Source organism: Myodes glareolus, chromosome 14, assembly GCF_982192425.1.
Source record: "Myodes glareolus chromosome 14, mMyoGla1.1, whole genome shotgun sequence".
NCBI lineage: Eukaryota > Metazoa > Chordata > Mammalia > Rodentia > Cricetidae > Myodes > Myodes glareolus.
The window spans coordinates 16,327,864-16,351,021 of NC_142039.1; the positions used below are offsets into that span (position 1 = coordinate 16,327,864).

General features: G+C 46.8%; 1 protein-coding gene across 7 annotated transcripts in view; it reads left to right on the plus strand.

Annotated features, from left to right (window-relative positions):
- The window catches only part of Frmd4a (FERM domain containing 4A), a 601,861-nt gene that overhangs the window by 567,165 nt on the left and 11,538 nt on the right, over nucleotides 1-23,158 (plus strand). For all 7 annotated transcript variants that reach the window (XM_087896367.1, XM_087896368.1, XM_087896365.1 and 4 more), the window contains 6 exons: nucleotides 8,070-8,203; nucleotides 12,456-12,578; nucleotides 16,401-16,629; nucleotides 18,055-18,111; nucleotides 21,430-21,670; nucleotides 22,381-22,545. In XM_087896367.1, the coding sequence (XP_087752493.1) occupies nucleotides 8,070-8,203; nucleotides 12,456-12,578; nucleotides 16,401-16,629; nucleotides 18,055-18,111; nucleotides 21,430-21,670; nucleotides 22,381-22,545 (949 nt within the window). The remainder of the gene's footprint in view (nucleotides 1-8,069; nucleotides 8,204-12,455; nucleotides 12,579-16,400; nucleotides 16,630-18,054; nucleotides 18,112-21,429; nucleotides 21,671-22,380; nucleotides 22,546-23,158) is intronic.

Here is a 23,158-nt window from a genome sequence, read left to right on the forward strand (position 1 = left end):
AGCGGTGGCCCCTTTCACTTCTGTTTGGTGGAGGGTGGGGGTAACAAAATCACTTTTGTGGTCATGTTTCCTACCTTTGAGTGTTACTAGTAATGGTGTACTTGCCTGATAGAGAGAACTTAGGTTGACACCACATAGTCATAGTGAACGGTTTTCAAGTGATAAGGTTTTAAATGTTGGAAGAGCAATCTCCCTGTGACATCCCAGACACACAGCACTCTGTTTCTACTTAGCCAAACTCCGTGCTCAACTTCCCAATTTTTGGTGAGAGCCTAGAATAAGGGTCATTGAGATTTGCAATTAATCTCCAAGCCTCCATGTTACAATAGACAACAGCCCTAGAGCCAGCAAGATCAGTTCCCTGGGGTCTTGAGCTGAGGAATGAAAGTCATATGCATTACCCCCAAGTTATGGTTTCAATTGGACATTTTACCAGATGCATTAGCTATTTATTTATTTATTATTTATTTTGGTTTTTTGAGACAAGGTTTCTCTGTAGCATTGGAGCCTGTCCTGGAACTAGCACTTGTAGACCAGGCTGGCCTCAAGCTCTCAGAGATCTACCTGCCTCTGCCTCCCGAGTGCTGGGATTAAAAGCATGCGCCACACCACCCAATTTGCATTAACTTTTAAAAACTGACTGTCTCTCTTTCCCTTCTTCCTACCCCAGAACACATCACCTTTTAAATGGCATTTATATTCTTCCCTTTTAGCAAAAAGTGCCTCTGAATCTGCATAGAGAGCAAAATCATCCCAAAGCCCAGTCACCATCAAAAGGTTCTTGCTTTGTAAAGAGCTTTGGGCTCACCACTGAACTGTAAGCTCTGAACTAAACTATGCCATTTGTAAAATATCCAAGGCTGATGAAAAGTTCTCTGAGCATGCATTGTTCATGTTGGGAAAGACGCTGAATTCACAGAGATGGTCTGTTGAGAAAATACGTTGTTCCTGCCATCTGCCGTGTGGCATTATATCACAGGGTCTCCTAGGACATCTTTGATGCAAGGAATTTATCCTTGAGGATTTGTCTGGGAAATAAATATCTCTTCATCATAAAGGGGAGCCTAACCCCTTTCCCCATATTTATTCCGGGTATCTGCCAAAACTTTTCCTCACAGCTTCTACAGATCTGCTGGGACTTGGCTGGCTTCAATCTTTCTTTTTTTTTTTTTTAACTTTTCATTTTCTCCCAAAAGTCCAAAACAGGCAGTCATTTCCTTCCCTTGCTTTTATGACAACAGATTTCTTGGGAGGGGGTAGGTACTATTTGTGTTAAATTTCCCCTCCTTCCAAAGAGGAAAGCACCCCTTCCGCCTTCTGGATCCAGGGAGGCTGGTCATCAGCATTTGTGTGTGAAAACAGATGCACAGGTCCCTGTGTATCCTCAGCAGGATGCGAACTCATATCCGGTGCCGACTGGCTTGGGATCTTTGGAATGCCTGCAACAAAGTCTCCATCACAGTTTAGTGAGGCGATCCTTCCATATGTTCACCAGGAAAGAGCCACTGCTTGCTCTGCTACCCCTCCCCATGTGGTCTTCCCATATACAGACGCCACCACTCTGAAGTCCAGATTCCCCAGCTGGAAAGTGGAAAATCAGTCCCAAGGCTGCAGTAAGGTCTGTGATGTCAGCTGGCTTCCTCTGAAGATCCCCAAATGCCCACTGAAAATGACTTTCTTTGAGCAACAGTTTTTGTCTAGCCCTGTCTGTACAGGAGTGATCTTCCTGGAGCTGGGGAATGTAGCTCACTGGCTAGAGCTCTTATCTAGCAGGCATAAAGCTCACAATCCTGTCCAGCAACGTATAAACCAAGTGTGTTAATGTTCACCTCTTTAATGTCAGAACTCAGGAGGCAGAGGCGGGAGGATCAAGGTCATAGTTGTAAACACGGAGCTCAAGGCCAATTTGACCGAGAGACCCGAGACCCGGTCTTCAAATGTATTCACATAAACAATTGTCTTCTTGGTGGTGATCAACTCTGTGTCCCACCAGTGACCTATCTCAGTCAAATTTGTCCTGTTAGGGGATTATGATCATAAACATGATCATAAACGGTTAAAGTGCCAAATGTCACTCTTCTCTCGTCCAAGTAGAGACTTCCTAAGCTCTAACCCAGGAAAGAATTGCTAGGGAACTTACCTGACAGTTGCTTTTCTTAGCAGTCAATCAGAAGGAGGTTGAACCTCCTCAGAGAAGTGATCATCTGGTAGTGGCTGGTGGTGCACGCCTTTAATCCCAGCACTCGGGTGGCAGAGGCTGGTGGATCTCTCTGAGGTTTGAGGCCAGCCTGGTCTACAAAGAGCATTCCAGAGCAGCCAGGGCCACACAGAGAAACCCTGTCTTGAAAATCCAAGAAGGGGGGCACGGTGGTCATTAAGAAACCAAGCCAATCCCCTAGCTCCTGTGCCTTCTCTGGTGACCGTGGTATCTCCCATCCTTGTTGATTTGATTGTCTCCAACCCCTCTAGTGGGCAACACTGAGAACTGTTCTTGTACTGGGAGACCTGAAGACCCCCATTGGCTTCCTCTCCTTCTGCCTTCTCTTCCATTTTGAGATCAGAGTGTACAGTACAGCAGAGGAGCTTGTTGGGGAGGTGGGTGGAAGGAAATGCAGCTCAGGTGGTACCGTGGCCTCCTAGCAGTGAGACAGAAACATTCCCACTCTCATAGAGCTTTCCAGTCCAGCGACAAAACAGGCCACACAGAGCAAAGCTTGAACCCAACCTCTGCTTCCCTAGGCCCCCATGGCCTCCCCTGTTAATGGGGAGATGCTTCTCTGAAGAGACAATGAAATGTTGCCCATAAGAAATCCCCGCTTTCTCTGCCTTCTGCCCCAAGCTTCCTGAACTAATAAGGCTGCATCTGCCGTCCTCCTTCATTTCCTTGCTTGTCCACTCCATGTTCTCTTCCTTACAGTATGGAACATTCTGAAATGGAGATGCCAACCCATAATAAAAGCCAGAAAGCCTTTTTAATAAAAAATAACTAATATTCATGTGGCTCTTAGTATATTCTGGGTTTCCTTCTAGCATCTTCCAAGCATCATCTCTTTTCATCTTCCCAATATTTGAAGGGCCTGTTTTTTCATGGCCCAGTTTATAGGGGAGGAAACTGAGACTCAGAGAAGTTCTAGAACCTGCTCCCCATCATCCCAGAGCCAGTGAGTAGCTGAGAGCAAACACACAGTCCTGGGAACCCCTACACCCCCAGAGTAGGCTCTTGCTCTGTTGTCCAAAGACTATTCTGAATACCCTTTCCTGTAAATCAGAGTGTTGCTTGGTACCCTCCACCCCAAAAATGGTATTCATGCATTATCTATATCTTCCAGAAATGCTCATCTCACCTCTTTCCTCATTGGCCTATGATACCAACTCACTATTTCCCTTCAGCCCTTCCCAGGCAGCCCTTGGCTACTGGGTTGCTGTTTTTTTCAATGTATAAATTTTGACATTTCACTCTTCTGGGTACAGTAGAGATGCTTCGTCTGTCTTCTTCATCTTACAGACAGCTCCATTTAAGTCTATTTAGCACACACAATCACAGACCCTTGCTTTGGCCCATTGCTGGAGGAAGAGGTAAGCCCTTTAGGCATGCCTGGTAATTAAGCATGCCCACCCCCAACAAGGAGGCAGCAGCAGCAGCAGGGAAATGATCAGAGATGGTAGAGTATTCGTCCTTCCTAGAGGTCTGGCTAGTAAAGGAAGGAGGAAGAAGGCTGTACCGGATATAAAGTTATTGTTGAGAAAATTTGCAGAAGGGAAGGCTAATGGCTGAGAAGGAATCATGTGAATTAGTTGTTTATGAGGTAATCGGTGCCTCAGGTTTGAAGGCATTTTCGAAGATTGGTGAGGTGGTCACTTTACAGATAGGCCCACGATGGCACTCAGGAGGTTGAAACTCCGAAGCTTTATATTGTTCAATAGTGGCTATGGGATGACAATTCCGATGTCTTTCTTGGTCACTGTTCTTTTCAAAGATAGTGGATTTATATGTTTTGGTCAGTTTTACGGGCTTAACATATAACCTTGAAGAGGTCTTGCATGTGTAATATGTATGGTTTCAAATAATTGATAATGGACAAATCGTAGTGTCAGACTTCCCCAAGTCCAAATACAGACTTGAAATTATTTTTGTCAGCGGGGTGTGGTAGTGCACATCTTTAATTCCAGCACCCTTGAAGCAGAGGCAGGTGATCATTTTGAGTGCAAGGCCAGCCTGGTCTACATAGTGAGACCTTGTCTACAAACAAACAAAACTAGACGGACAGGGTAAAGTATCATTGGTGTGTCTTGAACTTTTAGTTTGAGAAACTCGCATTGACCTGAGCTCCAAGATCCTTCTGATTCCGTTTCTACTATTGTAGTGGCCAAGCCAAAGAGTATCTCTGCCCCTTGTTTCTGCCTGGTTTGCTGGCTTCCTTTCTTTATCCCTTTTAAGAGGCAAGAGCCTCGTTCAGGGGTTACCTAAAGGTCATTTGTGGAGGCTGCTCAGCATCACCGAGAACTATGGGCCTCTTCTCCAGGTGCTCTTTGAGAGGCTTTCAGTGGGCTTATTCCAAGGCACTTGGCCAGTTCTCCTCTTGGTGGCCATATATCCTAGCTGCTGGTCACAGCCACAGGCTTAGATCATGTAAACTTTTACACAGAGAAGTCATCAGATCTCCTGCCTCCAGTTAGTAGATTTCCCTTCAAGACAGGAGAGCAGTGGAGTCTTTTCAGATGCGACAGGTTCATGTGGAGCCACCCTAAGCTTGCAGAATATGGGGTGGAGGCCAACCGAGCCCACCACGTGTCCTCAGCCACATTCCCACTTCACCTGCAGCAGCCCCCGAGGCAGACCTGCAGACCTGATGCTTAGAAACATGGTTTTAGGTACGTCCTCCATCTACCATTGCATCTTTCTATAGGTGTCCTTGCCCTATGCCAAACTGTCAAGCGAAGTTCTTACCTTTGATGGGTACTTGATGGAAAGAGGGGAGATAATTTCAATGATTTCTCTAACTCCACACCACTGTGGTAGATCAACCCCTATTTGAGAAATTTACCTAATTCAGGCACAGTGCTAAGTATTTTTGAGCATTATCTCATTCATTCTTGACCTCAGAGATAGAAGAGCAAGTGACTTATTCAAGAGCCACCCATCTAGCAAATAGCTTAGACTTTATCAAATCCAGATGTTTCCCATCTACCTGGTTGTCCAGTTACCATGAAAATGGAAACCCGTGTGTCCAAAATTGCCTCATTCGGTTACTGGCAGAGGGGGTAGCCTGGTTTCCAGGCACTGTATTCCCCCTGAAGGAATTTCCAGACTCAAGGTGTGCAGCGGAGCCAGTCAGCATTTGGGATGCCAGCTACACGTAGAAAGCCTCAGGAGCTATCAAGCCTGCCAAGGCTCTCTAGTGCATCTTATGTGGGTCGAGATTTAAGTTAATTATTAGAAATAATAATTTAGGCAGCAGTAATGAACCCTGCTACTCAAAGCCAGATCTTTACTAATCCTATAACAGCAGATCAGTCATCCACAAATTATATGCTTGCTTCCCCAAATTTAACGTTGTGGTGTGTTCTGCCATTCCTGAACATCGCAGGCTCTTCTATTTGACTCAATAAATCACCATTTCCTACCGAAAGGTTAGGCAGGGGTGAAGGGAAAACGATGAATTTTTCACTCATGCTAGAAATTCTTTAATCTTTTTGGACCCAAGTTTTCCCCAGGCCTGTTTTTAAAGTCTGACTTCCTTCCAGTATCATTTTACATCCTTATTAATTTTTGAGAGGATGGAGCAGAGAATGCCTCATTAAATTTTCCTGTCTTCAAATGGGATTGGTGGCGAGTACTAAGAGGCCCAATTAAGATTCATAATGATTTTTCCAGGTTGCATTAGAAGGACACAGCCTGGAGAGGGTTTAGCGTTGATAAGCACAAAGTAGTGGGCCCAGGGATATGAAAAATCTGAACCACTGGTGAAAGGGGGGAGCCTGCAATAAGATCCAGTGATGCGATACCTGAGAAAGGCACATCTGGATTTAGTCTGTGAGAACCATGAGGTAATGGCGTCTCAGCAAGGACCAAGTGTTTGCTGTAGCTTGCTATTGAATTTGGACACCTGCAAGTAAAGCATGTCAAAAACTCAGGAAAGAGTTACAGCATGACTCAAAGCTTGGAAGGCAGCGTCCGTAACAGAATAATATACAGGCAGTGGATTTTTTTTTTTTTACTAAAATGAGATACAATTTAATTATAGTACCCAAGTATACAGCTGACAATATTTATTTGCTCCTGGGGATGCTCAAAGATGATTTGTTCTTACGGTGATAGATGTCTTCAATTTCAAGCTCAAATGGGTCAGAAAAGGAAGAGAACAAAGCCTAAGCCAGAGTCACATTGTGCTTAGATGCTGATAATTTTTCATTATTCGGGCTGTAGGGATCATTTGAAAGAATGGGGAATGAGGGAGTATGGGCTCCCTGATCAGAGATCTTGAAGAATAGAACAGCATGTTTATAGGTGTTTGGGTCTAGCAGAGCTGTTCAGTGCAAAGGCATAGAAGTGTTCTGATGTCTTGGAATTCTGAGACATCTTGACCGATCGAGCTAGCCTCCCAGTCACTGATCCATCCAAACATTCGGTTATCTGTTATGGGAAGGCAGTTCCTAACCCCCACTCCACTGCCACAAAGTCCTGCTGGGATTTTTATTAGGATTGCATTTCTTATATTGTTTAATTTATGGTGAATTAACATCTGTACAACATTAACATCTGGATCCAGGTCCACAGTAGTCATCCCCATCTGTTTACGGCTCTGCTTGTTCCCAGCAAGGTGTCACACCTTTCGCTGGAGAGATGTTCACGTTTAACCATGTCACTGTAAGTCCCTGAACTGGCTTTCTGTGGTCCAGGCTGGTCTTAAACGTGTGTTCCTCCTGCCTCAGCATCCTGAGAAACTGGGTTACAAGCATACACCCAGCTTTTTAGGCGTGTGAGATGATTGGATGCTGCTGGTGGTATGGTCTGAGCCCCCTCGATGCATGTTGAGTAATATCTGTTCATATCTAACAGTTCTGCTGGTGTGCATATGAGAAGGAATGCCGCCATTAGCCTGGCTGTTTCTAGGACATCAATATGCTTTCCGTACCCCCAACCAGGTAGAAAGGGCCACTAGCCTCACTATAAGAAACCTGCGCCAGGAGCCAGACAATGGAGCCCAGAAATTATTCTTCTGATCTAAGCTAAATTCCTCCAGTTGGCATTTTCGGCTCACTTTTCCTTTGTTTGGTTCACGATGTTGCCTTCTAAAAAGTTTTCGTATCTAGCAGCCTGCTGTTTGAGTGAACCATCATGCAGCTATTCTAGCCAGGAAAGCATGGAAAATGTATCTGTCTTTTGAAACGTATGCATCCCTCTATACTATAGTCCATCCATTAGGAGAGAATTTTCTCAGAATACAACACTGAGATAAAATAGTGGACAGAATTCTAATTCTAGTGAGTGAGTGTGTGTGTCCCTTTTGGCGGAAAGACCACAAGAAATACATAATATGATAGTTATCTCTGGGTGCCTAGTTTATCGGTTATTTATCCACTGAGCCGTACACCCAACATAATGATTTTATACCTGTCTGTGATTTCAGATATTTTACTGTAAACAGATATTATCTTTGCACTAAGCAAAAATCAGCCTCTTCTAGTAGACAAAAGAAAATTTAAAACCTGTATTGAAACTGCTAACATTTATTTGAACTTAACTTTCCCCTTTTCTCGTGTAAATTGTATTAAAATTGGCTGGTGTGAGTAGAACAGGTACGCGGCATGTCTTGAGATAATCCGAAATGACCGCATTCTTGTTCAGGAGTGTCAGCTTTCCCGCCAGCCCTCCGAGTAGCTATATATTCCATGTGGTATCGGAATTCACCCCTCATGCTTGGAACACTGCACACCTGTCTCACTTCACGCTCCTTGATTCCCGGGGTAAATCCCATATCCGCAGTGTGAGCGCCAGTGAAATTCATTAGTGGTCCAGATGTATGTCCCCTGTCAGTTGGCCTCGTAACCCTGCTGTTTATTGACAGGTTCTCAGGAATCAGATAGCTCACAGTCGGCCAAGAAAGACATGCTGGCTGCCTTGAAATCCAGGCAGGAAGCTCTGGAGGAGACGCTGCGCCAGAGGCTGGAGGAACTGAAGAGATTGTGTCTCCGGGAAGCTGTAAGCAATTAAGTCTGTGTTGTTTGTCATGTCATACATCTTCGGGAGGGACAAAGGCAGGGTGGAGACAATACAGACTGTCTTACAGGAAAACAAGTGCTCTCCCTCCCCAGTGCTGGCAACACCGGCACCTCCAGTGATATAGTTTGTTAGAAGCAAGGTACCGAGGGAACACCAATGTCAGTGAAAATAGTCACCAGCTGAATCTTATGTAGGATACACACCCACCCCGAGGCTAAGTGACAAGTCACTTTAACAGTCCCCAAACCACGCACTGCATACCGCAGTGCACAGGACGTGGCCTCACGGGACGCTGCCGGCCACTGTGTTCCTTCGCAGGAGCTCATGCCTCCGTTCTTTGCTGGGAAAGTTTTGCTTCTTCAGAGTTTGTCTTTTTGGATGCGATGTAACATCACTGGAGATCAACAAAGGGAAGAGGATGCCACCTGAGATACACAGTAATCACTTTACACATGGTGATCTGCTGTTTCTGTAGCTCTTTCTTTGTGAAAATGGAATCTTTTCCTAGTTTGGCGGTGGTGGGGAGGCGGTCGTAGGGAGGTGGTGGCTTGTAGATTTTTTTGTGTTTTTGTTTTTTTTTTTACCGGGGCTTGAATTTATGGCCTCACGCATGCTAGGCTAGCGTTCTTCCACTGAGCCATAGACCTAGCATAGTGATTCATTTAACTTTCATATAAAGCATTTAACTTATATAAAGCGTTGGGCTGGAGAGATGGTTTAATGGATAAAGCACTTGCTTTGCAACTGTGAGGACATCAGTTGAATCCCAAGAACCTAGATAAAGCCTGGCAGAGAAGAACCCGCCTGTAATCTCTATGGCGAGAGGGAAGGCAGTGAGCCGAGCATACTCAGTAACAAAGCCACAGAAGAGACCTTGTCTCAAACAAGCTGGAGGAGGAGAGCTGACACCGAAAGGTTGTCTTGTGACTGCCACATGTGGCCTATGACAAGTGTACGCACCCCATTCCCCACACAGAATGTCTCCTTCAGCCTGTTGTGGGGCAGATCCCAATTTCAATAAGCTGGTAGAGACTCCCACAATTCATTTCGACATTTATTGAAATGTCCATTCCTCTCCTCTAATGTTTATGCCATAACTCTTTGTTAGCAGTGCTTGTAGGCTTCATTCTTAGTGCAACACATACGGTCATGCATGTGTGTGTTGTGTGTGCGCACACACACATGTATGTGTGCCTCACGTGAGCACAGTGTGGGGCTGCTCTCCTGGGAGTGGTTGTGCTCCACCGACCATGACCGAAAGCTCCGTGGGTAAACAGCTCTGAATGGCAAGTATAAAGAGGGTCCCTAACTAAATCCAGGAGGCGGATTCTCCTCCCCCCAAATAATAATGCTTTGCAGCAGGAAGAACGAAACAGTGGGCCGTAGAGTGAGATCACATTACATTTCAACTTGGCTTAATTATGTCTGGATTGATTTAAACCGGAGCTCGCTCAAGGCAGAACCACATTAGCACAAATCCATTGCAAATCAGGAAAGCCATGGGCCTGGCTGGGGGAATGAGCCATGTGATACTGTGAATATTAGCAACATTTTTACAAAGACTATGCTTGAAGGAGAGAGAGAAAAAAAGTATGGGCTTTGGTGTCTGCCTTTCATAATTTGTAAAGCCTTGTTTTGTGTTTAATAAAAGAAGTCCCTAAAGCAAGCAAAGAATATACATTACAGCATGTAAGAAACATGTCAAGGCAAGACCAGCACGTACAATAAAAGTTGCACAAATGCATTATAAGGACAACAGAAGCTCCCACTTCCTATAGCTTTGAGAACAGAAAATATAACTTAGGTAGCAGTAGCCCAAAGCTTTGTGTACGTGTGCTTATTTTCACTCTTGACACGTGTGAGATAAAGGGGCCTCACCCCCACCCCCCACCCCCACCCCACACACCCCCACCCCCACCACGACCACCACCTCTCGTCTTGAAGATCCTCCAGGCTCAGGGAACAGGAAATGCTGTTTGACCCCTTGGGAAGAGAGCAGGCAGAATGAGGCAGTGTGGGAGCCCCGGGTGTCCTACAGCAAGAGGGCCCACTGCCATGCATTAAATTACTTCCCCACCATGCGGCTCTCGTTACCTATGAAATCAGATTAAATATCTGGAGAATTGAGACCTTGACCTGGGTCCTGCCAAGCAGATGGTGGAAAATCAGTAGCCTCGTTTTAAAAAGATAGACTGAAACCACAAACACTTTAGAGTTACAACTCCACGGCCATGTTAACAACCTCTCTTTCCTTTTTCTAAGTTTCCAAACAGGTAGTCCTGACAGTTTGTTAGATAGATAGATAGATAGATAGATAGATAGATAGATAGATAGATAGATAGATAGATAGAGCAATCTTAGCAAGTTCTTATTTGTAGAAGATCTAAGCAGGGAGCAGGTAAGAAGTCACAGAATAAACATGACTATCTGAGAAACACTTGAACCTTTTTAAATTTTTTTAAGGCCAAATATTACAGGGGCAGTCATCCAAACAGGCAGTCATCCTGCTCTAAGGTTCTAAAATTCCTTCATAAGGAAAGAAGGTGCAAGGAGCCATAGCCAGTGCTGTGAACACAGAAGAGGCCCAGGAAGGGGGTGCTTGGGCACACACATACCACATAGCCCTCCATAGCCATGTAGTCAACCCGCCACATCATAGAAGGGCTTCGGGGTGCCTCCTGTGATTTGACATTTGCTGCTGTGGGCACTGGGGCCTGGGCTGCCGAACACAAGCGCTCTCTGTGGATGACGAGTTTCCAAAGGACGCTTCTGAGCTCTTCCTCATCACAGCCACCTGCTGTGGCATCTTGTAGCATCTGCGTTGGTTTTAGGGTCAGAGAGCCAGAGCTGGTGTTTGCCCAGATGTGCCTGCTGAATGCACAAAGTGACCTCTCCATCTTCTTCTGGTGCTGGAGAGTGACTTCTTGCCTTCCTATCTGGCGCCCACAGTGTGGTTTAGCTGCAGATTTAACCCCATCCGTATGCGGCTCAGATGTAGTATACTCATGCACAGCCTTCTAATGCTGAATTATTCTTCAAGCGGCCTATGCGGGCCCAGGGCCACTGTTGAGTCTGTCACCTACTCATTATCACTGTGGCCCACAACAGTTAAGAGTTCCAGAATTTCTTTGATATGTGTGTGTATATACATAATATATAATAATATATATTATATAATAATATATTGATACATATTAATTATTAATAGTAATAATATATTAATACATATAATATATATAATATAAATATATATATGTAAATCGTCTGTTCGTGTTTAGTTTTTTTTTTTTCTAAAACTCTCACACAAAAATTAGGGGTTTTGTTTTGTTTTGTTTGAGACAAGGTCTTGCTGTGTAGCCAAGACTGGCCTGGAACTCATAGTCCTGCTGAGTATTGGGGGATATAGGTTTGCAACAGCACACCCGGACAGGTCACTGTCTTTAAGTTCAGCCTGCTGCTGTGTATGGGGCCAGTGTCACACAGCGGTCAGCATATTCAGTCTTGATGATGCAGTTTCCTGGCATCTGCCAAACAGTACTCCCCATAAGAAAACTCATTTGGGGAGAGAGGAAAAACAAAAAAACAAAAAACAAAACAACAACGAAAGAAAACCTTAAGTGTCCAGGAGGGAATCTCTGGTGCACAAGTGTTGATTGCTGCCCACCGGCTGTGTGGCCTTTGTCACATGTAGTAGGCTGGTGGGAGACACTCACTAGACCAGCAAAGGAATGAAAATGGATTACTATAAAGTCCAAGTGAAGTTTATTTTTTTGGGGGGGGGAGCCCAGAGCACATCTGTTCTGTACAAAGGAGTGTCCTTTGCTCTTATTTGCTCATTCATTTTTTTTGTAGAGGTTAAATTTCGTAACATGAACTCTTCCTCCTGCCCCTCACCAGCACTCAGCACCAGGATTGAACTCAGGGCTTCATGCGTATTGGACCAGGTCCCTTCCACTGAACTATATCTGCAAATCTTTTTTTAGTGGGGCTGTTTTGTTTTAGAGGGGTCTTCTGAGACGGAGTTTCATGAGTTGGCCAGCCTGGTCTTGAGTTTGTGATCCTCCTGCCTCAGACTCCTGAGTAGCTGAGTGCAGATCTCTACTGCCAGGTCCAGCTACATCATGAACTCTTATTTAGGCAGAGTGCTTAATGCTAAGGGGCCTTACCTATGCATCAGATTGGTGCGATGGATGTGTGTCCTAGCCAAGCCCTCTGAATGTTCTGTGCGCAGGAGCTCACAGGCAAACTGCCTGTCGAATATCCCCTGGATCCAGGAGAGGAACCACCTATTGTTCGGAGAAGAATTGGAACAGCCTTCAAGCTAGATGAACAGAAAATTCTGCCTAAAGGAGAGGTACGTTCCTCTGGCGTTGCGGACTTTCTCATCACCCCTTTTGCGCTATCCTTATTTGCCCCAGTTGCTGCAGCTACCAGGTTCTGTGTCATCTCTTCATTGTTTCCAAATGCCCGTGTTTTTCCTTTCACCCTTTCTTGGGTGAACTTGCTAGTTACTATATGGCTTCTCTTTATAAATGACTTTGACGGCCTTAGTGTACACAGTGGGTCTCTGTTGACGTTGTTTATCTGATACTGAAGACCAGGTGCAAGTGGTCAGTTAAGATTGGGGAGACTATTTCAGTGACAGGCAAACAGACATGTCTTTGTAATGACCTCCCTGTGAAAGAAAACGGAAGAGGTGAATCTCCGGGCACAGTTCTCATTGTCTGGGGAAAGACAAAGGGGTCTGCCATCTTACGTCTCATGGCTGCTGAAGTCACTGCCTGGACACTGCATCCTATGCTTGTTCTGTCGGGGCTTGTCACCTGTAACTGGAAAAGCCATATTTCAACGTGATTTTTTATTGTCGTTAGGTGGCACACTGGTGAGGGCTGGGACTAGAGAATTCAGATTTGAGGATAATCAAAGCTCAGCTGGGTGTGGGGGCTCACACCTTTAATCCCAGCACTTGGGAGGCAAACGCAGGCGGGTCTTTGTGACTGCTCTGGCAAGCCTGGTCTAGAGAGTGAGCTCCAGGATGGTCAGAACTACACAGTAAGACACTGTCATAAAAAAAAATAAATAAATAAGCACACAAAGTATTCGGCCCTTGTTGAAGATTAACAAAAAGCCAGGTTTACATTCAGGTCTCGGGTCTTCCCAAATTTCTTCCGACTAGAGTTACTGATTAATGAGCTAGCAGACGGAAGACTCAAGACAACTTCAGGGCTCAAAGCCTGGCTAGCACATTAGCTACGTTTCTTGTTGCTGGGATAAAATGGCCTGACGAAAGCAGAGGAAAGGGGAAAAGGGAGGGAGGGAGGGAGGGAGGGAGGGAGGGAGGGAGGGAGGGAGGGAGGGAGGGAGGGAGGGAGGGAGGGCAGATCTGCTTACTTTGGCTCACAGTTGAGGATACTGGGAAGGCTTGGGCAGAGTGTGAGGCAGCTGGTCGCACAGTTAGGAAGCAGAGAGCGGTGAGCGCCAGTGCTCCACTCACTTCCTCGTCTCATGGAATGGTGCCTCCTACACTGAGGGAGCTTCTTCCCACTCCAGTAACTTAGTCTAGGAAACCGCTCACAGACATTCGACAACTAAAGTAGCCGCCACGAAGGGAAAGAAAAGTAAAATACTTTTAGTTTTTTAAGGAACTTGGAGAAAGACATACTCCTAAAATCAGGTCAGCGTGCAGGTGGAGGGCATGCATGCGTTCAGGCCCATGCCTGAGGTCTGTCTTACAACGGCTCCCTGGAAGCCTGCTGGGCACACCTGAGTGTTTCATCCAAAGAGACGCCTAGTCAGGCCGCCTCCTCTTCCCTACGTCCACGTTCTTGGTGCTGACGTCTCTGGGTTATCACTCGGATTAAATGAGCTAGAAGAACATTTCACTGGATACTTAACACCTGCCTGATGCTCAGCAAACAGCTTCTGCAAAGAGAGCTGAGATGCCAAAGAGGGGCGTGACTTAGAGCACCATGTGGTCGGATGACTCCCAAAGCTATATCGTCATCTCAGCTTGAACTTTAAAAAAAAGCACCCCGTGTTTGACGAGTGTCCTTCCGCGCCTGAATTTCCCATTGCTGTGTTGTAGTGTTTTCTACTTTTCAAGAAAGCTGGCTCCATGCCTCTGAGAACTCCTTGCTGGCCCTTGTGCATCTTTCTGAAATTCCTCAGAGGAAGCAGCGTTCTGCAGCGCTTCCTCCCGACAGGAAGGAACTCGCTCTCGCTCTGTGCTGTCGCGGCTTTTCTGCATCCCCTGGGCTCTCCTTGCCCTATGACCCCTTCCACAGACAAGGCTTTCAGTCCTGTCCTTGACTCAGTTGGAATTTCAGGACTTGTTCTGCCTGCAAATCTCAGGGTCAGTGTCTTGGACCAGCGCTATCATAACCGCCCAGAAACAGCTGCTTCGGGGAGCCCAACTCATAGGCTGGGTTTTGTTCCTGTCCCAAGGCTCTGGGCAGGGGTCCATGTTGATAGCCTTCTTCCTCCGAAAGAACAAGTGTGTCCAGCACTGGAAGGATTTGGAAGGAGTTTACTGTCTGTCTAAGTGGTTCCGTTCAGCCCTTACTTTTCCCTCCCACTCCTGGTTCCTGCCTCTTCTAGACTTGAAGTGCTCAAAAGTCACTGAAATCAGGCAAAGACGCTCCCCGCACACCCAGCCCGGTCTGTTGTGCTCAGAGGCCAGAGGCACATTGTTGGGCCACCATCATGGAAGACGTGGGGTCCAGGAAACATGGGGTCCCTTAGTTTGATCGGTCCCTGCCGAATTTCAGTGTAACCTCAAATTGTCCAGGGCAAGACATGTGCCCTTCAGCGGTCATGTGTGGTCCTGGGAAAAGAGAAGCCACTGCGTGCTCATCACAGATTCGTGTAGTATGGCTTTATTGGAGCCCATATCTCCTAGGAGTTTCCAGAACACGCCCAGGCTGCTAGTGCCCTTGCACCCACCAGATACTCCAAACTCCAGAGTAACTATTGCTGCTTAGAGCCAGCTTTGATGAAACCGTTCCCCTAGTCAGTCAGTTTACTTCCTTGTTACCATGACAAAATATCTGACAAAGGCAACATGAAAGAGGAAGAAGGTCCTATTCTGGCTCATGCTTTCAAGGACTAGCCTTTCAGCATGAAGGAGAGCCTGGAGGCTGGAACCTGTGGTGAACCTTGCTATATCTTCACATCGGACAGGACACAGAGATGTTGGGCAGGAGGCGGAATTATCAGCCCCAACCCCTCCTAGCCTGCCACGTTCCCAACCTTCTACCTCTTCCAGCTGGAACTCGCTGACCAAAGGCTACAGAACTTTCTAGAGCAGTGGCCAGCACAAGGGATAGTTTACGTCCACAGTCCCAAAACCAGGGAAGAGAAGAAATAGAGAACTGAACTGTGAGGTACTTAAGGGGATTCTGCATTCATCCACAGATGCTAACACATACGCAGAGTCTGCCTCCACCTCTAGGATCACCTTGTGTGTGTCCATCTACAGAGGAGATGCCTGAACAGTAGGCCAGCCGCACATATGGGGCACTATCTTCTGGGTCTTCCAGCCATATCTGCCATCCACAGCCTCATTTCTCCTAGGCCTAGAAACAAGGGAGACTCACTTGTCTTGATAAAAGGGCCAACGGAAAAGAGAAAGAGAGAGAGAGAGGAGGGAGTTGCTCAAGAAGGCAGGAAGGGATAGAGTCCAAAACCTACCCAAGGATCAGGGGGAAAACTGGTTGCACTACCCACCCCCACATCACTTGGCCTTCTAGAGGGCCCGGAAGGGCTTTTTATGAACACACAAGTGTGAAAAGAAGGGTTAGGGCTTACAGAAGGAGCATCCAGAAGTCACCCAGGTGAGTGGGATGTGTCCTAATGTGAGACACACAAAGATGCGTGGCAGGCCATATGTGGGGGGATCAGGAGATGTCCACGCATGAACAAACACCAGAGGACAGTAGCAGAAGGCTGTTCCAGTCCCAGAAGTCGTGCTGTGTCTTATGCTCCAAGGAGAAAGAAAATGATAGCAATGGATTCTGAATTTCCTCTAAGGCTTGGTCTTCGGCAGACCCTGGTAGAGGTGGGAGAAAGGAAGATCAGAAAAACTGGGGCAGAGGCCTGGCCGAGAGGCGGGAAAGGTAGGGTCTCCTTGGGCAGCAGGATCTTGGGAAGCTATAAGCCTTGGTTTTCCCTCCCACAGGAAGCTGAGCTGGAACGCCTGGAACGAGAGTTTGCAATTCAGTCCCAGATCACCGAGGCTGCCCGCCGCCTAGCCAGTGACCCCAATGTCAGCAAAAAACTGAAGAAGCAAAGAAAAACCTCATATCTGAACGCACTGAAGAAGCTGCAGGAGATTGAAAATGCAATCAACGAGAACCGCATCAAGTCAGGGAAGAAACCCACCCAGAGGGCATCCCTGGTCATAGACGGTCAGTGCCACCCACAAGCTCCTGCCCTGCTCCCCGACAACCAGGTCCTGTTAGGTCCTAGTCCAGATCCTGGCAGGATCTAAATAGTCTCTCCCCCTTATCGTCCATCCATAAAAGGGAATGGGTAAGCCTGACGCTTCATCCTAATAACCAATTGCATGTGGAGGCACAGATGAAAGAGACCATACGTAGAACCTCACTGTCACTTGTGATAATTCCCTGGGGGACCCTGAAGGGATGAGCCATTTGCTCTAGGAACTCAGAAGTGCCCATCTTTTATATCTTATTCTGCGTCCTTTGCCATGAAAATGGAACTTTCCCCCACTTTCTAACAGGGCCACAGTGAGTCAGCTCTTCTTTGTCATTGCCTCCTTTGGGGCCTCCTCAAAGGCATTTGAACTTCCCGGCTCTGTAGGAACATCTAGAAGACCCATCAGAGCTATGTCTGGGAAGAGCAGCCTGGGGGAGCCTGTCTTACCAGGTAGCCTCAGGGAGCCCATTCTGAGGTCGGCTGAGTGAAGGCTATTCTCTTGGGTCTGTGGCAGCACTGGCTCCTAATTCATTACTCATGCCAGCTCCGATTCCTTCCGTGCGAGCCTCCAGCCATTTTTGTTAAACTCAAGAATCTGCCTTCCCTGCTTTGCTGCCACCGTGGAGTAATGTTTTCATCACGGAGGCCCATCTGCGCTGGGTGTGAGCAAGCTCCTTAGATCCCAGACAAAGGTTTCATTTTAAGAGAAGAATACTAAGCACAGAATCTGAAGACTTTGGATGGACTGCTGACATTTCCCAGAGAGTAGAGTCACTTCAGACAGACCCGCTTTCCTGAGAGTACCTCAGTTTCCCCAGTGGGAGGGAGATCATTTTACTGTTTCCCTCTCAGGCATATTCCTAGTTGGATGGTGACTGTGAACATAAGCTGGAGAGAGCTGGAGTCTGTATTTAGCAAGCTTGTGTTCTCTGCTAATGACTTAAGTTCATTGAGAAACCATTTATTGCCATGGGAGCAAAACTAAGTGTCCTCCTCTAGTTTCGTGTCTGTTGAATAACAGCTGCTGATCTCCTTGGTTCGGCTGGTACTTGCCCCGAGTTTGCTCTAGGACAATGATGTGGCTTAACCAGGCCTCACCACCTTCCTATGACATGCTGAGCCACAGTATCTGGTAAACAAGGGCATAAGTACACAAAGACTAGGGCCCACTGCAGAGCTGGGGTGGGAAGGGTGTGCTCATAACCCACAGGGACTGTCAAGGGAAACACCCAACAGCATCTTTGTTTCATGGCTTCTTTCCTTGCTGATGCAAAAAAAAAGATGGGTGAGTGTTGCCAGGGTGGGGGAGGGGGGCAGGCTGCTCTTTCCTAAGCACAGGCTTGGTTTCCAGAGTGTATTAACAACCCTGTGGACCTCCACTTTTTGTCTTCTAGATGGAAATATCGCCAGTGAAGACAGCTCCCTCTCCGATGCCCTTGTTCTTGAAGATGGTAGGTTTGTCCGTTCCCTGCTCTTAAAAGTGGAATCCAGGTTAAACCCAGATTATTCTGTATACAGCCTGGGAATGGCCTGATAGACAAGAAGAGGCAGGCTGAGACAGTGCCTGAACTCTTTACAGGCTCCTCCCTTCCCCAGGAGTCACTGCTGGGCTCAGAGTGCTACCTTGACATTTGTCTTCCAGGGTCATCCAACCTGCAGTCTGTGGGCCACATGCAGCCCTTGTGTTCCTATAGCATAGAAAAACATGTATGTGTGCTCTGATAACATATGGGCCACATGCAGCCCTTGTGTTCCAATAGCATAGAAAATACACGTATGTGTGCTCTGATAACATGTGGGCCACATGCAGCCCTTGTGTTCTAATAGCATAGAAAATACACGTATGTGTGCTCTGATAACATGTGGGCCACATGCAGCCCTTGTGTTCCTATAGCATAGAAAAACATGTATGTGTGCTCTGATAACCTCTGGGCCATGGGTTGGACACTTCTGCAATGTATGGCCTAAGAGAAATACTCTTGGTCCAATATGGCCCAGATAAGCCAGAAGGTTGGACACCCCGAGTGATATTCAAGAAATGGTATTTTGTTTTTGTAATAACCAAAAATTTTTTTTGGTTGGCATGGTACCTTTAATCCTGTAACCCCAGCATATGAGAGGTGGAAACAGAGGTAGGAGGATCGAAAGTTCAAGGCCAACCTGAGCAATATAGCAAGTTGACCTTGAGTCAAAAACAAACAAGGGTTGGGAGTATAGTTCACTGCTAAAGTATTACCTATATGCAAGAACCTGAGTTTTATCCTCAGGACTAAATATATATATATATATATATATATATATATTTATTTTATATATTTATATTATTTTTTGCATATAAATATATATATGCAAAAGAGCTTTCATCATGTGTATCTTCCTTGGGGCAGTGCTGGCATACAAGGAAAGAGGCAGACATTGATTTGGGCTACATAACAAAGACTGGGGCCGACTGGGAGTCTGAGCTCCAGGAAGGAGTTGGCCTATCTGCTCTCTTCTTTGAGACAGAAGTGGGAATGTCCCTTTTATGACATGGACAACCTTGGAAACTGCTCTTCTATTTCCTGCTGAATTCTCAAATCTGACAACTGCCAGGATATTTTCTTGGTCAGGTCTTTAGGAAATCAGAGTTGAAAACCCCTCCTGCCCCCACAGCAGAAGCAAGCATTCCAGACTTAGAACCATTTCCAAGCTATTCCTGTGGTTGTTAAACCAAAACATTGGGCAGTGAGGGCACTAATTATATGGAAATCTATTAACTGGTAGTTCATTTTTTTGCCCTCTAGGAAAACCTCAGGCAACCAGTGGCAAGTGACTATTGAGACAAGAAACATAAAAGACCTACCCAAGCCACAGTAATAATAATAATTGCCACAATAATAATGATCAGTCTGGATGTGGGGAAAGCCTGGGGGGGGGGGCTAGCTGCCCAGTTGTCCTGGCCTTGCTGTTAGAAACTGATTGTCAGATTTTACTGTCTGCTGCAATAGTGGATGAGGAAGCATGGTATTCCATGAGAACACAGAAGCCTGTTTGGAACACGAGGCCCCCGGTCCTACCACTGATCGCTGCCTCCCTAGTCTGCCGAGGAAGAAGCAAGCTGATGAAGTTCCATTGTGCTAGTATTTTCCAGGGCTGTGCTTAGTCATTAGCTGAGACATCCCGATTACAGCTTTGCCCCTGTGTCCGAAACCTCTGACCTCCTGAGAACTGTAATTGCCTCCTCTTGTGTCCTGTGTCCCCATTTCAGGCTCTCACTTGCTAGGTAGGACTCCTCCTGTCTGACTTGAGGGGCAAAGCCAGAGCCTTTGAATTATGGGGATTGGGGATTAGGCCATGAAAGAATCAAGAGTTGAAAATGGATATGGGCTCCTACAAATGATTGGTTGGTTCCCCCTATGTCCCCCCTTCCCTGTGAGCATTCCCGTCTACTCCCGAAGCCACTGCACCTCAGGTTCCCATCACTGTATCTCTTCACAAACCCTCCCTTATCTCTCCTGTCTCTTTTCCCAGGGTGAAAATTGCCAGAACAATGGTTCTTAAACAGGATTCTCACCCTGACATATCTATGCTTAAGTTATCAAAGTTTTCTTGTAGCTTTTAGGCCAAATCTCAACTCTTATCTGGAATTCAAGGTCTCTTGCTATCTGGGCTCACTCAGAATTCCTCCCTCTTGGGCTCTGCCCTCTCCCCCAGCTGAGTGGCACCTCCTTCTTATATCCCCTCCCCCCCTCCACATTTCTACCCAGTTTCCTTCCTTCTCTGCCTGCCCAGAGCTCATTTCCTTCCAGACCGACACCTTTTGGTTAGGGATTGTTGTTTTCTTTCTAATGGGACCAGGTCCTAGATAGCTCAGAATGAAGCTGGCCTTGAACTGCTGATTTGCCCACCTCTATCTACCAAGTGCTGGAATTACAGGCCAGAGTCACCACGTCTGGCAAGATATCTCTTTCTTTGACTAAATGGCTTTGCTTCCTTGGGAAGTCATCCAGCGTACAGATGTGCTGGGTTGCACCCCAGAGATGCTGTTGGGACTGAGACCTTTTTTCTTCAAAACACCTTGATCAGCGCTGAGCTCAGTGGAGAGCACTTGCCTAGCATGGATGAGGCCCTGGGCTCCATCCCGATATCACAGAACTAAATATGCCAGAAAAGATTGTAAAGCATTTAAGTAGCTTGTGGGGGGAGCATGGCTGGTAGAGAACCAGTTTTGCCAGCACTTAATTACACTTGACAGATACACTTTTGATTCATTTTTTTTTCCTCCAACAAATATTTATTGAGTTCCTACTGGGTGCCGGCTGTCATTCTAACCCTGAGGACACGCTGAGTAACAGAGTAGAGAAAATCCTCAGGAAGGTTAACTCCTCTCCCCGCTAAAGCAAACAAGATATGTCTACTGTCTCTTCAAACATATACTATGGCACAGCTCCATCCTGGAGCGTTTGCTTCGCACATCTGAGGCCCTGGGTTCATTCCTTAGCACCAATTAAAAAAAATTAGGCCATTAAATACTACATTTGCCTGTTTAGTAGGAAGTGATCACTTCTTGGGGGCACGGAATCCAATTTAGACTTTCTTCGTACTTAACTAAAAGTAATAGTTACTGCCCTGTACAAGGCTCTGCCTCAACTTGGACTGACCAGTAGTTGAGGCAGGGTCGGCAGGGTCCTTGGGCATATTTTGATGTGTAGCTCCAAAGCTCAGATGTAGTGGGTTGGGTATGTGGGAGCGGTGACTCTGATCCTTCCCTCCTCTTCCTGTCTTGGCAGAAGACTCTCAGGTCACCAGCACACTATCCCCCCTACAGTCTCCGCACAAGGGACTCCCTCCTCGGCCACCATCGTCACACAACAGGCCTCCTCCCCCGCAGTCCCTGGAGGGGCTCAGGCAGATGCACTATCACCGCACCGACTATGACAAGTCACCCTTAAAGCCCAAAATGTGGAGCGAGTCCTCCTTAGACGAGCCTTATGAGAAGGTGAAGAAACGCTCCTCCCACAGTCATTCCAGGTGAGCCGGGTCGGAGCACCCAAGTGGGGTCTCTGGCAGAGTTCGAGGGTGGCCCTACCCAACACCCACAGTGTCTATTCCCAGAGGAGGCTCTTTTCCTTCCTTTGCTCACAAAGCCCTCTGCTGTCGGCCTCGGAGAAGTACAGATTTGTCATCCAAAGGGGGAAAACCAAAGGTTTGGCTCACAATCAACCTGTTGGCAGATGGCTTTAATGCCGTTAAATTCCACAGGAATTAATTAGGAAATTGTAGCCAGCAGTATTCCAGAATGGCAAAGGAGAGTCTCCTTTGCCAAAATCAGAGGATCCCCAAGGTGGTGCAGAACCTAAACCATCTACCAGCCGGTGTCTGGAGCCAAGCTGCCGGAATGAAAGGCACACATTAGCAGCTCATTACTGGGTTAATATCAACATCATAGAGATGACTACTTGGATGTTGTTTTAGGTCTGCTTCTGCAGTCCTCATTTTCCTTAATTGCACAGCCCCAAGAGGGTGCCCAAACAGGTATCTTATATCTCGGAAAACAACGTCCTGTGCTGATTGCAGGGGCGGAGGGGACAAAGCCCCCTCCAGTCGGGCAGCGAGAGCTGGAGTCCTGGGCAAGCTCTCCCTCCAGTTAGACCCATTGTCCCAAGCTGGTCAGCCCCTACCACTGGGGACAGGGGCCACATTATATTAGCGTGACCAGCTTGGCTTTCCTCTCCTTGCAGCAGCCACAAGCGCTTCCCCAGCACAGGAAGCTGTACTGAGGCAGGAGTAAGCAGCTCCTTGCAGAACAGCCCCATCCGAGGCCTCCCGCACTGGAATTCCCAGTCTAGCATGCCGTCCACTCCAGACCTGCGCGTCCGGAGTCCCCACTACGTACATTCCACAAGGTGAGTCTGCAGGACCTTCGGACTCCCCGCCTTTCTGGTCCAGACCTTTTAGCCCCAATAACAGGTGAGCTAGTCAGACTGGACACTCAATACAGAAACCGTCCCTATCCGGGGACTTGTGAAACCAGAGAATCCCAGTCTCCTGGAGAGAACCAAACAAGGATCCTAATAAAAGTGGAAGCAGAAAAACTAGTCCAGTTAATGTGGGACGTGCAGCGGCCTTACACACCTCTGGCTAATCTTTGCTCCCCATTCCTCATAGACCGTTTCACAAGGCCTACGTCTATTCTGGACTCGTTTTAATGCCTCAAGGTTATACATTTATAACAATCAACAGAATGAACAGAAAATGGGCTTCACTGAGTCACAGTCCTTTTCTAAGTAGTTGTCAACCCAGATCATGAACGGCCATTGGTTAGGGCTATTCACAGCCTAGAGTTGTTGTGAATTTGTATATGTAGTTCTAGCATTCGGTACCATTATCTGTCTCATATTGCTATTGGTGGATAAGCAGAGTGGATCAGAGGCAAAGTCATGGTATGACCAGTAGGCATTTGTATCCTTCTGTTTAGGGGCTCCATGTTCTGCCAACCATCAATTTTAGAATCTTTAT